Raw genomic sequence first — 14,400 nt, forward strand, 5'->3', positions numbered from 1 at the left:
GTAAAAATCCGCTCCACAGAACAGTAATTAATACTTAATCAACGAACGGGTAGCGTATCGAGGATTCACAGCTATCTGCTTGGTACCGTGCAATCGCGAGATCGCAGTCTCCCGCTTCGCTGGAAATTGTTAAAAATGTAAAGAGGTCGCGCGCGCGTTCGGTGCATCCAGGCTTGCATATAAAACGACATTGTCCGTCGAGCAACGTGGCAGCGTGGAGAGGGTTAACACGTTGAATGCGACAAGGGGTCACCGGTGACCGGCACTTAACTTGGCGGTGACGCCATGGGGGCCACCGGTGACCGGCGCGCCCAAATTGATAGAAATATATATAATTTCAAAGAAATGTCAATATCTAAAATTTGGTATTATTAGCATCGTCAATTCAAACAGTGACTCCCGTCGCAATTAGCATGTCAAATATATATATAATACTATAATACTATAATATACTATAATACTATAATACTATAAAATACTATAATACTATATAATACTATAATATACTATAATACTATATAATACTATAATACTATAATACTATATAATATACTATAATACTATATAATATACTATAATACTATAATACTATATAATACTATAAAATACTATAATACTATAATATACTATCATACTATATAATACTATAATACTATATAATATACTATAACACTATAAAATATACTATAATACTATAATATACTATAATACTATATAATATACTATAATACTATAATACTATAATACTATAATACTATATAATACTATAATAATATATATTATACACTGTAACTTATCTATTGCAGATAATATTCCAACATTATACGTATCGCATAAAAGAAAATTCAACGTGGCGCCACGGACGATTTCTGTAAAACCGGCGTGGCATTCGACGTGTTAAGAGAAGCGGGTCGAAAGGATGAATCGGAACGTGGTCGCGGTGTCGTGGTCGTCTTCTCCGCTGGTTATGTGGAGCGATCGGTGTCCGAACGATTATTTTGCTATCACGGTCGCGATCGATATCGCGTGTGTCACTGGAACGAGTCCAGCGGCGGTCGGCCGAAGTTAGCCGGCAACGGGTGCGCGACTGAAAAGAGGATATGACCGAGATAACGCGGACACGGGACCGGCGCTAAAACGATTCGTGGTCCCTTGGCGATTTAACAATTGACTTGCGCGGCCAGAACGTCGTCTGCAGAGCGTAATTGCGGCCGACTACGGTGCCCGCCGTCGTCGTCGTCGTCGACGACGCTGCGTCGGCGACGCAGTCCCGCGCTAATGGGTTCCTTGATATCCACGCTGCTCGGAAACCACCCTCCTCTCGGCCGTCTTTCCCATCCACGGCGAATCGCGGCGAAGATCTCCGATGTCCCTATCCCCCCCTCCCCCCCTCGCCGATCGAACCAATTAACCCTTGCATCGATCACCGGCGAACGCTTCTCGTTACGAGTGCGCGGTGTCGATGGTCTAATTATCATACAAGGAGAGAGGCTGTTCCAACACCCGGCCGGGGGAAAATCTCAACATTGACAAGATTAATTGATCGATTGGTCGATCGATCTCCAGACGTACCTGTTACGGGAGCTGACGATGCCGGAGTGCAGCACTTTGCTCGCCTCGTCGGGGACGCAGTAAAAACAGGATTTATAATTTGAGGGGGGGAGGCCGACGATTGTTGTGGCACGGGGCGGTTGTAACGTTGTTGAACATCTCGAGATATGTAATTAATGTTAAGAAAGGTATTTAGGTATTTTATTATTAGTATTATTTTATTATTATTATTATTAGGTATAATGGTGTTAACATAATAATAATTAATTAACGTTAACAGAAGTATTTAGGTATTTTATTATTATTATTACTTTATTTATTTTATTATGATTTTATTTACTATTATTATTATCATCTTATTTATTATTATAACCGTTCAACCGAGCATAAAAAAAGCTCTGCCTGAAAAAAGGAAATATGAAGAAAAATTCGGTATAACGTCTTCTTATCCGGGGCTCCGTTTTATCCCGGTTCTCATCGCAGAGTTCAAGGAGAAGCTTACTCGAAGCTTCTGCTCGTCGGTTCAGTCGAGACGAACGAATTTAAGGGGTGGGCGGGGCTGCACCCCAAGGAAGGGTGCAAGCGGCGCAAGAAATAATTGTCCCGATTGTTCGGCCGTGACAGTCGGTCGCATCGATTTCCGGAAAACGTCCGGCGAGCGACTTTCTGCAAACAGTGCAATCGACGCGGCTCGACGCGGGCGGTCCTCGACTCGGTCGTCCAAATACACTGGCCGACGAAGTCGGTGTTTACGGGATCCCGCGGAAAATTGGGAGCCGAGTGCCGGAAAAGCGGAAGCAGAATTCCAGATTCGGAAACGGAAGCGCCGCCGTGTTTCGGCTCGCTGCAACGAGCCGGAAGCCGCCCTTCGGCGGCCGGGCAGCCGGCGTTGTTTGCGCACCGACGTTGTTTGATCTGATAATGGAAAATTGTTCAGCCTCCGGATAAATCTATCTACTTTTCCGTTGACCGTAAAAGCTCGAACAAATCCGGGATTCGATTGCGCGACGGCGTTCGGGCTTCGAGGACGTCCTCCCGCGATAAAACGCGTCGCTCTTGTCGCGAGCAGATACGCGAGAACGTGTCCGATCAGAGAGAGAGAGAGAGAGAGAGAGAGAGAGAGAGAGACTGCTTCGAAAGAGGAGTCGGCGACGTTTCCCGGAGCAATTAACGTGTTTCTAACACAGTCTGTCGGATCGGAAATCGGCCGTTCGAGATCGAGGATCGTCGGAGATTGGACGAGAACGCTTCCGCTTTGAGAAAGTCGAGCGATCCGGTCGCGAGAATCAATTAATATTACCGAATCGATTGGCCGGCGAGCGATACGCGCGTCTGATTGGATTGCCGATAATCAATGTCGTCGTTCCATTACGTATCGGCGTGCAAGGGTGCGCGGGGTGCAGGGACGCACACGCGTCGATCCGACGGAGCACCCGTTCAAGGAGGGAGCCGGTCGCGATTGATTATCTTGCGATAATTTCGCCGCGATCGTGCCAGAGAGAGAGAGAGAGAGAGAGAGAGAGAGAGAGAGAGAGCAAGTCGAGCACGAACGACGATTACACGATCGCCCGGTGCTTTGACGCGACTCTTCGGCCTCTAATTTGATCAGCCAGCCTCCTGCTCTCCCGAGCCCCTTAAAACCCCTTTTGCACCTTTTACGGCCCGCCGCGTCTCGGCGGAACGTTTCGAGCTCGGAAAAGAATCGCGAGCATCTTCGCTCGGAGACGCGGGATCAAAGCTCCTTCGGGACCGGAGCTGGCTCGTTGCATTCACCGATGATAAAGGTAGAGAGCAAGCATGAAACCCGAGACACTCCAAAGAATCTCCGATGCCCATTACTTTTGTTGTTCCCAGCTTTGAACTTCGACCAGCGCGCTCGATCGACTCCCGAACAATTGCTGCGCGAGACGGGAACCAATCGGAACGATGGATCGTGAACAAAGGTTATTCTAGAGAGACTTTGGTACGGTGATTTCTCGCGGAAATGTTCGGAGAGCGAAATTGAAACCGGCTGATCCGAGAATACTAAGAGAGAATACTAAGTCGCCATTCTTCGGGCCTCGCGGCTCGTTTTTTTATAGAGAAAAGGCAGCGGTATGGGGGAAAAGAGCACGTCGGCGTGCATTATGGGAAGAGGAGATGCGATTATTCGAGCCTTGCGTCTCGTTTTTATAGTCACCGATTGTTAACAGCTATAAAAACGAGACGCAAGGCTCGAATAATCGTATCTTTTCTTTTCAAATTTGTTCATTTTTGCGCGCAAAGGAATTAGGGAGAAGAAAGCGAATTAGGGAGAAACTCACACCCAACCATTTTGTGTTGTTCCCCTGGAATTTCATCCCTTAGCATCGACGTAGCAATAAATTACGTAGGCGTCGGACTAGCCAAGTGAAATTCACGGTAACCCTAGATTCGGCATTTCTCGGAGAAATTACTGTAATTGGTTTTTGAATAGATTTTGGTCATTCTTTCTACTATTCCAACTTTTCTATATAAAACCAGTCGGCGCATATGTTTTTATTATTTTTCTATTTGCACATAATTCTTTCAATTGTAAAATGCACCGGATAAACAACCATGTAACATTGCACATAGCTAATTATTCATGTTATTCAAATAACCTCGTCATAACCTCGGCATCGAGGTAGCAATAAATCACGTAGGCGTCGGACTAGCCGAGTGAAATTGCCGGTAACCCGAGATTCGGCATTTCCGGGAGAAATTACAGCATCTCGCGAGTTTGATTGCGCAACGTCTGGCCGGCTAAAATCACAGTCGCCGAATTAGTTCGGGCGTCTAACGCATCCCCGATTCTGTTTGCGAATGCGATTGAATTACACTCGAACGGATGGATGCGGAGGCACGCGGTTCCCGGCGTTCAGAGTTGATTACGCGGAGTTTAGAATAAACCGTGGCCCACGTTTGATTACGTTCGCAGCCGGAGCGACGCTCACGGGTATCTTGTTCGGGTGGATATCGGCGAATTAACAAGCGATCCAACTTACGTCAAATGGAAGATTATGCTCCGCGGAGCGAAGGATCGAATTGTCGGCGTCGCGACGAGGGGGACGGTCGCGTGTACGTGTGCAATTAATACTGGCTAAGACTAGTTAGATCCCGATTCCGCCAACAATTCGCGAACGCGCGTTTTTCCGTCGCATTTTTCTCCTCCGATGACATCATCGCAGTCCTCTGGATAGATTAACCTCGCGGATGCATAGTCGGATAAGCCTGGAAGGTCTGCAACCCGTTCGACAAACCGATGAATATTGATGGAATTGTAAACGAAGAAGATGCGTTATTAGCTTCGCAGCCGGGTTAGACGGATTACGCGGCTTCAAGGTGGAAGCGATTAACTGTTCGCCGTGTTTGCGGCGAGACGCAACGCGAACACGGATCCTAGAGATCTTCTCGAACTTCTAATATTTCGTGTCAATTGGATCCGTCGATTGGATCGCTTTCCAAAAGCATTGTACGATGGGATAATGCTTAATTAATCCGGCGTTTCTCAAGATGGGACGTACAGTGGCAAAAAGTGTTCGTACGCCTTTTGAAACGCAATAGCTTTTTTCAAGACTAAACTAAATGACTCGAATTTTTCTTTTTTTTTGGATAATACAGGAACTAGTTTACTAGACGATGATTAAAAAGCTTTCTTTTTCGTTGATTTTGCTGTTACTTGGAATTAAATGGAAGTATTAAAAACTCTCGATGTTTAACTTTTTTTATATGAGTCTATAAGGAAAATTTAACGAATGGCTCAGATAAGAACGTTAAAAAACGAGAGATTTATGCTTTTTTAATTACACATTATCCATTTTCATTTGCAATCTAGAGAAAAATTAGGAAGAATTTACTGTATCTCGACTCTTACAGTACTGATATTTAACATTCTCTTAAAGAATTTTCCCGCAAATAATATAAATAAATAAATCTGTTATGTAAATATTATATAAACAAATCTATTATATAAATATTACCTAAAAGAAATCTATAACATAAATGTCACATAAACAAATCCGTCAAATAAATATCATAAAAATCAAAAATCTGTTCTTTCGCTGATACTCGACGACAAGATCTTACCTTCCATAGTCATGTTATCGCCCAGCTTCATTTCGATGTACGTGTTTCGGGTGGTCCCTCGTTGTTCGAGCACGCGTCGGCCGTTCGCCGGTCGCCGATCGCAGGCACTTCGTTCGTTCAGTCAGGATCGAGGCTCGATCATCGCGAGCGTCGCGCCTCGTTGCCGGCGGATCACTGTCGGGCTCGTTTTCGACATCTACGCGGTCTCCTTTCGCTGGATAGCCTGCTGCTGCTGTTGACCGGCGGTGATCGCGCTCGTTAGACGCGCGGCTCGCGGACGTCCGCTCCAGGCCATGATTAACGTCGTCCCGCGAATCGAATTATCGGCCGGCCAGCCGAGACCCGGCAGCCAATAAATCACGATCCCCCTCGATCGGCTCGGGACGCGGCGCCTTTGAGCACCGCGCGGTCATCCTATCGGAAATTGGCTCTCTCTCGCTCTCTCTCTCTCTCTCTCTCTCTCTCTCTTTCTTCCGGTGAGATTCCCTCCTTTCCGGGTTCCACGGGTTTTCCACTGAAACGAGAGTCTAACGTCAGTGTGCACGCCTCGAATCCCGCGACGTTCTTCCTGGCAACTATTAAGAACGTTTCTACGGATCCAAAGTTAGACGTTCTAACGAACAAGTTCGAACAAAGTCAATCCGAATCGCTCGGAAGGTTCTTTCCTTCGCGGCGTTTCTCTACGTGCTCGCTCGAACATCCGCGGCGCTCGAACGTTCCGGAATAAACCGGCGAAGTCCTCGCGAAGTCTTCGAGAACAACAAACAAGAGGATCCGGGGTAGTAAGATCTCTCCTCCGGTGAACAAAAGCCGCGCAAGGCTAACTTCGAAGGCCCTAAATCCGCGGAGCGGCGAGCGAACGAGGCGAGGGATCCCCGGGAGTTCGCGCACCGAGCTCGTCGAATTAACGTCCCGGTCTAACGCGAATTGATGAATCACGGATATCCGGTGAGCATAATTCAATGGAACGGTCGCGGAATCGCGGAACTCCGATCTACCCCGGAATTTCGTGCGTTCGGTTCGCATCGGGGTAACGATGCAAGGGAGATCTGATCGGGTTTTGCGTCACCGGATACTCGACGCGGAACAGATTTCCGTATGGCTGTCTGCGAGCATTCGTTCGACTGCGATAAATACAGGGTCGATCGACGAGAATCGATCTACGTAGCTATTAATAAGGGACCGCTGACAGAGGATTTACGCGAACGAGAGGAAATGCGTGCTGCGAGTCGAGGAACAACTGCGATTCGGCGATTTCGTCTTTCGAGGGTGCTTTTACTGTTGTTGGCTACAATTCGTAATTTTCAACGATTTTAATGCTAATGTAACAGTAAGACTATCGTACCGGTTATTTACCTATATTTAAAACATTTGTATTTTGGCCGGAATTCAATAACAAATTCGCAATTCGATCGAATAGAATTGGACAACGAATTCGCAATTCGATCAAATAGAACTCAACAACGAATTCGCAATTCGATAAACTAGAATTCAACAACGAATTCGTAATTCGACAAAATAGAATTCAACAACGAACTCGCAATTCGATCAAATAGAATTCAACAACGAACTCGCAATTCGATCAAATAGAACTCAACAACGAATTCCGAATTCGATCAAACGAAACTTAACAACGAATTCACAATTCAATCAAACAGAACTCAACAGCGAATTCGCAATTCGATCAAATAGAATTCAACTTCGAATTCGCAATTCGTCAACGGAATTCGAATGACGGCAGCAGCTGATTTTCCGCGACCGATTGTAAAATAAATCGCGTGCACGAAATCCGTCGAAAATACACGGTAGGAAAATAAAGAATCCGTCTCTGTCCGATGGAACGGCGAGCATTTATCGCGACGTTTCACAGCGTTCGAGCTGCATTTCCGCGAGTGGACACCGTGCGCTCCGGTGAAACCGAAGAAGCTTCCGGGTTCAGCTGGCAAAGTAAATCCGGTGTAGCCGGGATATCTGTTTCATTACCGTGCACGACAACATCGGGACCTGTAGCGACCAAAGAAAATACCGTCTCGTTGTTTGAAACTCGCATGGGAATCTCTCGGGGCTGCGAACATCCTGCGCCCGGAAGCGCGCGAAGTTTTCCGTTCGAACGTCTTGCAGCACGTTTTAATCAACGATTTCGCTGCTCGATCGCGATAACGGTGATCGTACGGTTATGTCAAGCTTGTGTCAAGGTTACGTCAATATATATTATCAACGAAATCAGGCGTTCGTTGGCCCTCTTAACGTTTGCTCGCGCCGATCTGCCGTATGGACGGTTCAGCGTGTTTCAGTTTCCATTAGAGACGCCGCCGCCACGCGAAATTCGGAATTCCCGGAAGCTCCGAGGGGATGAATATTCCACGAGCGGAACAGGCAATACCGTCGGAGGAGGCATTACACGATTTTGTATCCGGCCCTCGGAAACAGCATCGCGAACGTGACGCGCGGAGCATAAAATTTGCAAATACATGCTTCAAAACGCCCTCGGAATCCTTTGAGCGCGGTTCGTTTCCCGGCGGGACTCGAAAATAGTTTTACGGGTGCTCTCTCTCTCTCTCTCTCTCTCTCTTTCTTTCTCTCTTTCTCTTTCACTTTTACCGCACAGAAACTATCGCGCGAAAAGCAGAGGTCTATAAATGTAAAAATTTGTCTAAATTCTCTTCGTTTCGTGCCGCATTCTTCTTCGTACACACTGTACACAGTAATTATTAATGCAAATATTACTTCTTGTTGCGACAGAATGCTCTTCCTTGTACGAAACAGCAAAACGAAACTTTTAAATCGGATAATTAAACCCTTTTCAAAGACAAGGGAGAAATTACTGTACTGTGACCATCAAATCGCGTAACGTGGCCTCCGAATTCCCTTCGAATCGTGGCTTGTGGTCTCCGAATTGCCTTCGAATCGTGGCTTGTGGCCTTCGAATTGCCTTTGAATTGCCTTCGAATTGCGCTCGAATTGCCTTCGAATTTCCTCCGAATTGCATTCAGATTGTGTCACGTGGCCTTCGAATTGCTTTCGAATTGCCTTTGAATTTCCTCCGAATTGCTTTCGAATTGCTTTCGAATCGCGTCGCGTGGCCTCCGAATTGCCTCGGAATCGTGGCAAAATGGGCCACCATCTTGTCGCATCGAGGGAAAATCGACGTTTGGCGGCGGAGTAGCTGCGACTTATACCGCTGATCGAACCGGATCGCTTAATCCGATGCGAACGGCGAAAGGGAAGAAAGGATTTCCGTGGAAGGCAATCTCGCGATCCATATCCGTGACGATTCGCGGCTGTTCCCATTCTACGCGCGCTGCGTTTTACGTGGGATAAGGGTATCTGTCAGGATTAGCTCCTGGAGCACCGTCGAGTCCGGCAGAAACTATCGGCGAGGACCGAGGACGCGTTTATCCGTCGCGGAGCACGCTCTCCTATCGCCGCACCACGGAGCAGAGAGCACCCAACGGAGGTAAAATTTATTTTCTGTTTGCTATCGCATATTTATGCCGAATTTGTTCATCTTTTTACAATGAGAATTTCTAGCTGTTATAAGGTTATTTCCTTAAGGTTATTTCACGATGATCCGATGCTGAACTGATGCAAACTGATCGAGTAAGTAATTATAAATAAAGCGACAACGATGCAACAACTAACTAACGCAAACTAATTAACCCCTTGTCATACTTTAACGAGTCTGACAAGTGGCGGAGACGTTTAGTAATACCCTAAATAAAGTAACCTGAATGAAATTCTGATTTGTTCTCGTCGATATTTAAACATTTTGGTAAATGCAACGTCGCGTAAATAACAGAAAAATCTCGTCACCTCCTCCGAAATTTTCTATTTACGTTTAGAAGCCGACGGACAATCGTGGAGAATTTACCGTGCCCTTCAAGGCGTTTCCGCGGCGGGGGCGGGAAGCGTCCCACGAGATGACAATTCAGCCACGCCTCCGCATTTTCGCGCAGACCACGCACCCGGATGACGGTATCGCGACGCGGTCTCGCATTTCGTATTCCTGGCAGCGGTCTCGTATATTCGCCGAGCTTAAGGTAAACCGCAAAAAGCTCGGGGAGCACGTCGAACGTCGCAGTACACTTGACACGGCGCGCGGAGCGGAGCGACCGCTGCCGACGCGTTATGTCCATTCGAGGGAACTCGGTTGAGTGTCCCTAAAAGTGTTCCTCTCTGAGAAATTAGATCCGGGACACAACGGGGTCGCCTCGGCGAACTGTGATTTTTCCTGTTCGGAACATTTCGGAGACCGCCTTTTAATACGAAAGCGAATCGTGATCCGGGAAAATCGATTAAATGGACGAAGCGATCGTTGCTCATCTTTCTGGTTCTATACTCTTTACAACTGTCACTGATTTATTTATTCATTCATCTATTTATTTATTAATTTATTCATTCATTCATCCATTCATTTATTTATTCATTTATCTACTTATTTATTTATTTATTTATTTAAACATTTATTTATTCATCTATTTATGTATTTATTAATTAATTAATTTATTTGTTTATTTATTAACGGGCAGAAACTACTTGAACATCTTTTAAAACGCGATTACTTTTTCCGAACTGGACTAAACGACTGTTCTATTGTACAATAATTAAAACAATTTTTTCATAAATTTTCCTATTACTTGTAACGCCAAAGATACCAAAAAAGCTCTCGTATATTCAAGTGCAAAATTTTCGAACGAATATTAGCAAGTAAACGAGTGCTTCCTTTCCGTTCTATTTACCAAATTCCAGCCACAGTAAATTCTCCCTAGTTGTCGCTAAATCAGCTCTTCCCAGATTGTCCACTTTCGTTTCCAAGCCGAGCGTCAATTATTGAGAATTCATTGCACTCTTTCTTAGGTAACGCAGACCACAGTGCGTCAGCTTCCGAAATAAAAGCTTCGTATGTTACGAACTGGCGTGAATTCGGCTTTTACAATCCAGTTTTTCCTTTGATCCTGCGCGACCACACCTCGAAACGAAAAATTCTCGGTGCTCGATGGCGGATTCGTTGCTCGAGAAGAATTATTTCGCTGGCAGAAAAAAAAACGCGATAGATCCTGGCGCGGAGCCGACAGGCCAATCGCGAGGCCGGAAAACAAAAGCTGCCCGCCGATGTAACACCACCCTCTCCCTTCCCGCCCCTAACCCTTTTTATATCCCGGCGTTTCCCTGTGTCTCGTGTCCTTTATCGTATGACCGACGAGTTCTTCGGCTTTTGTCTCCATGCTCCGTTTCCAAACATCTCTTTCATCCCTTTTCATGCGATCCAACCCCCATCCTCCCCTCTCTATCTCTCTCTTTCTCTCTCGCTCGCAACGGCTCCACTCGCGGCGTCCTTGTCGTCGCGCGCGCGCTCTTCCATCCCCTCGTATCTTTAATTGCGTACAATACTGTCAAACGCAAGGAATGGCAACGAAGAGGTCGAGGTCACCGGCTAACGTTCCCGGAGCGTTATCATTTTCAGCGGCGAGTCCACGTGCCCACGAGCCGGCCTATTCCATATCATGGCGCCGCACGCTGATCCGGATCGAGAAATTCAGTGGCGAGTTGTTATTACTTTTGTATCGTTCGAGATATCGCGACGATATTTTCACGATATTTTCGCTACTAATATTCGATGTATAGTCACATTTAACTATGGACAATAATATGTTATATATCCATAATTATAATTTAACTATGGACAATATATTTGTTGTATTCGTTGAAGAATAATGTTCAATTAACTTCTTTAGATTCTTTAAATATCGCAAACTATTTTATACGTCCCAACTATGTCTTTTTTATTTACATTTCATACATGTAACAGTCCATAGAAGGCGTGAAATATAAATTCGAGAAATCTTTCGCGTTCGACGAATATAAAAATTATCGAGAAAGTTAAATCGCGTTACAAGCGTGTCGAAAGACACATCCTATTAAGCTTAATGCTATTAAATACGTAAAAATCAGACTTTCTTAGTGAAGCCTGAATATTGTATATCGCTGTGGAAGTTAGAATTAAATTCTGTTCTAACTGGCTGCACATGGAAAATCGAAGGCTCGGTCGGTCGAAGGCTTATCAGTATAATAAAGTATGTATAGTCATAATATTTCAAGTATGTATAATCTAAATAATTACTTTAAAGAACCGAAGCTCGTGGAGTTCTGGTGACGCACGAGAGTGCAAACTTAGCATAGAAAAGTATCGTGTAGACGGAGGTATAGTAATTTCACCCTAATTCGCCCTGAGAATGCACAAAATTGGAGAATTTTCGGAGAGGAGATACGATTATCCGAGATTTATGGTATTATTGTACTATAATATTTTTATAAATTCAATTATTTTTATTATATTATATAATAATAATATTATTATTAATATTAATATTATTATATTATTTATTATATCACATTTATATTATTTAATTATTTTGGTTACAGTATCAATCGCATTATACGATTTTATATACGATTTATATGTTACATATTAAACATTTGCCAGTTGCAATTGGCCCGGTGGACTTCGATTGTATTCACGGACTATTCGAACTCGCATAGTCGAATCGCTCGGACGCGATTCGAGTATTCGAACCGGTTCGCATAATCGAATCGGTCGGAGCGAAAAACCTCCGGTGAATTAAGATCTTTCGGACGTTTCGCTGTACGTTTATGAGCGAGCGGCTCATGGCAATCGAGTTTATTACCAATGTTTGCAGTTCGCAGCCGAGTTCGCTGATTTGTCATTCTAATAATATTTCATTGGCGTTTATCAACCTTGTTCAGCGAATATCGGGTTGTCGGACGAGCTTCGACCGCATCGCAAATGTTATTATATAAGCTTCGTTTACATCGTTGCTGAAAATCGCGACGGCCGAACGTTCTGCAAAATATCGTGATCGTGTAATTCTCTCCCCCTCCCTGCTCTTTATCTGTCTATTTATCTCTCCCTCCCTATTTATTTATCCCTTTCTTTCACTCTATTTCTCTTTCTCTCCCTATTTATTTCTCTCTCACTCTCTAAATTTACTTATTTCTCTCTTTCTCTCTCTCTGTCTCCCTCTCTCTTTCTCTCTCTCTCTCTCTCTCTCTCTCTCTCTCTAATATTATAAATATAAATAGTATAAATATTTATCACTAGGGAAATATTTATACATATATATAAATAGTATATAGTAAAGAGAGAAATAAGTAAATTATAGTATAAATATTTATATTTATAATATTAGAGAGAGCGAGAGAGAGAGACGGAGGTAGAGAAAGAGAGAAATAAATAGAGATAAATATTTAAACTATTTATATTCATAATATTTACCTAGAGAAATATTTATACACATAAATATCTTTCTTTCTCCCTTTCTCAACAATTCGACTTGCAGCAGCCGCAACCGTATCGCCGCAATACGAAACGGGAATAAAAGAATTTGCAGAAGAACTGAAAGCCCAGGCGCTGGACTGGGAGAACCACGGCCGCGTGTTCGTTTCAATTATCTCGTCCGGGCCGGTACGAGCAAGACCGCATTTTAATTTCAAGCTGGTCCTGTGTAAACAGCGCGGAAGGGAACGCGAAGGGAAAACGGGGAAGGCGCCGCCGCAGGGAAAGTCTCGCTTTGAAAAGCGAGGAATGCCCGCCGGTTTCTCATCGCGGGCGAAGCGAGGGCGGCGATAGAGAAACGCGCCGCCGCGCCGCGGTTCCCCGGCCAACGGAGACACCCGACTTCTAATCTAATTTCATTTCTGCAACGGGGTACATACACGCGTAGCCGTGACTGCTCTCTCCGATTTGCACATCCGGCGTCATTAAAATTCATGAAAATCTCGAGCGGCGTTCGCCACGCGCGTTGCGCCAACGCGATTCTTCTCCGCCGGCGAACCCTTTCCCGGGAAACAATATCCTGCGAGCTCGCGCGCGAAACTGGAGCGCGAAGTTCCCGCTCTTCGGCGTTTGTTCCAAGACAGATTTTCTCGTTCGTCCGAATCGATTCATTCGAAATCCAACGCGTCGTACCAAAAGTTTAAATGCGCTAACGCGTCGATCGGAATTTTTTAATGCCAATATTCCGATTCGAATAATAATTGCCTAATAATTGCGTTTATAATAAAATCAGGGGGCTACAATTTATTCGAAATATTTTCAGAAAACAACGCGCAACGTATAAGTAAACAATCGCACGCGACAGACAGTTACAGTAAATTTTCCCCAATTCTCTTCCAGCTTGTGAATAAAAATGTGAACAATTTGGGAAGAGGTGATACGATTATCAACCAACAATTATTACCCAACGATCATAAAAACGAGGTGCGAGGCTCGATGAATCCCAATAACGATAGAACTCCCAAAAATCGTCCATTTTTGTTTACAAGCTGAAGGAAAGTTAGGGAGAATCGAAATGAAAACCGCACCCGACTTGCGTCAACCGACCTGTTACAATTCCACCGATCCCGTTGAGATATTTCAATTCCGACGCGTTCCAGTTTCGCTGCTCTAATTTTAAGGATCCCGCTTGAACGCTTATAAGTCCGACAGTTCCGGTATGCATATTCAGACGCGATCCTCCCTGAGAAAACATTTCGACGTTATTGCGCCAGCTGGAACATGAACGTTTTCGACGTTCGGCGCCGGGATTGTTGGTTCTGTATAATTAATTGGAGGGAATTGTTCCGAGTAGAAGCAAACATCGAGAGCGGCGGCAGGGGGATGGAAGATGAAAGTACGCGCGCCGTCCTTGACGAGCCGAGCCTATCGATTTTCTTAAGACATCTTATTCGTTGGATGAACTGTGC

At 44.9% G+C, this 14,400-nt stretch overlaps 1 protein-coding gene across 3 annotated transcripts in view; it reads right to left on the reverse strand.

Moving 5' to 3' along the window:
* Positions 1-14,400, reverse strand: part of LOC117224316 (uncharacterized) — a 75,374-nt gene that overhangs the window by 49,563 nt on the left and 11,411 nt on the right. For all 3 annotated transcript variants that reach the window (XM_033477131.2, XM_033477132.2, XM_033477134.2), the window contains exon 2: positions 5,638-6,151. In XM_033477131.2, coding sequence (XP_033333022.2) covers positions 5,638-5,668 — 31 coding nt within the window. In that variant the 5' untranslated portion in view covers positions 5,669-6,151. The remainder of the gene's footprint in view (positions 1-5,637; positions 6,152-14,400) is intronic.

Source organism: Megalopta genalis, chromosome 13 (assembly GCF_051020955.1).
Source record: "Megalopta genalis isolate 19385.01 chromosome 13, iyMegGena1_principal, whole genome shotgun sequence".
NCBI classification, from domain to species: Eukaryota; Metazoa; Arthropoda; class Insecta; order Hymenoptera; family Halictidae; genus Megalopta; species Megalopta genalis.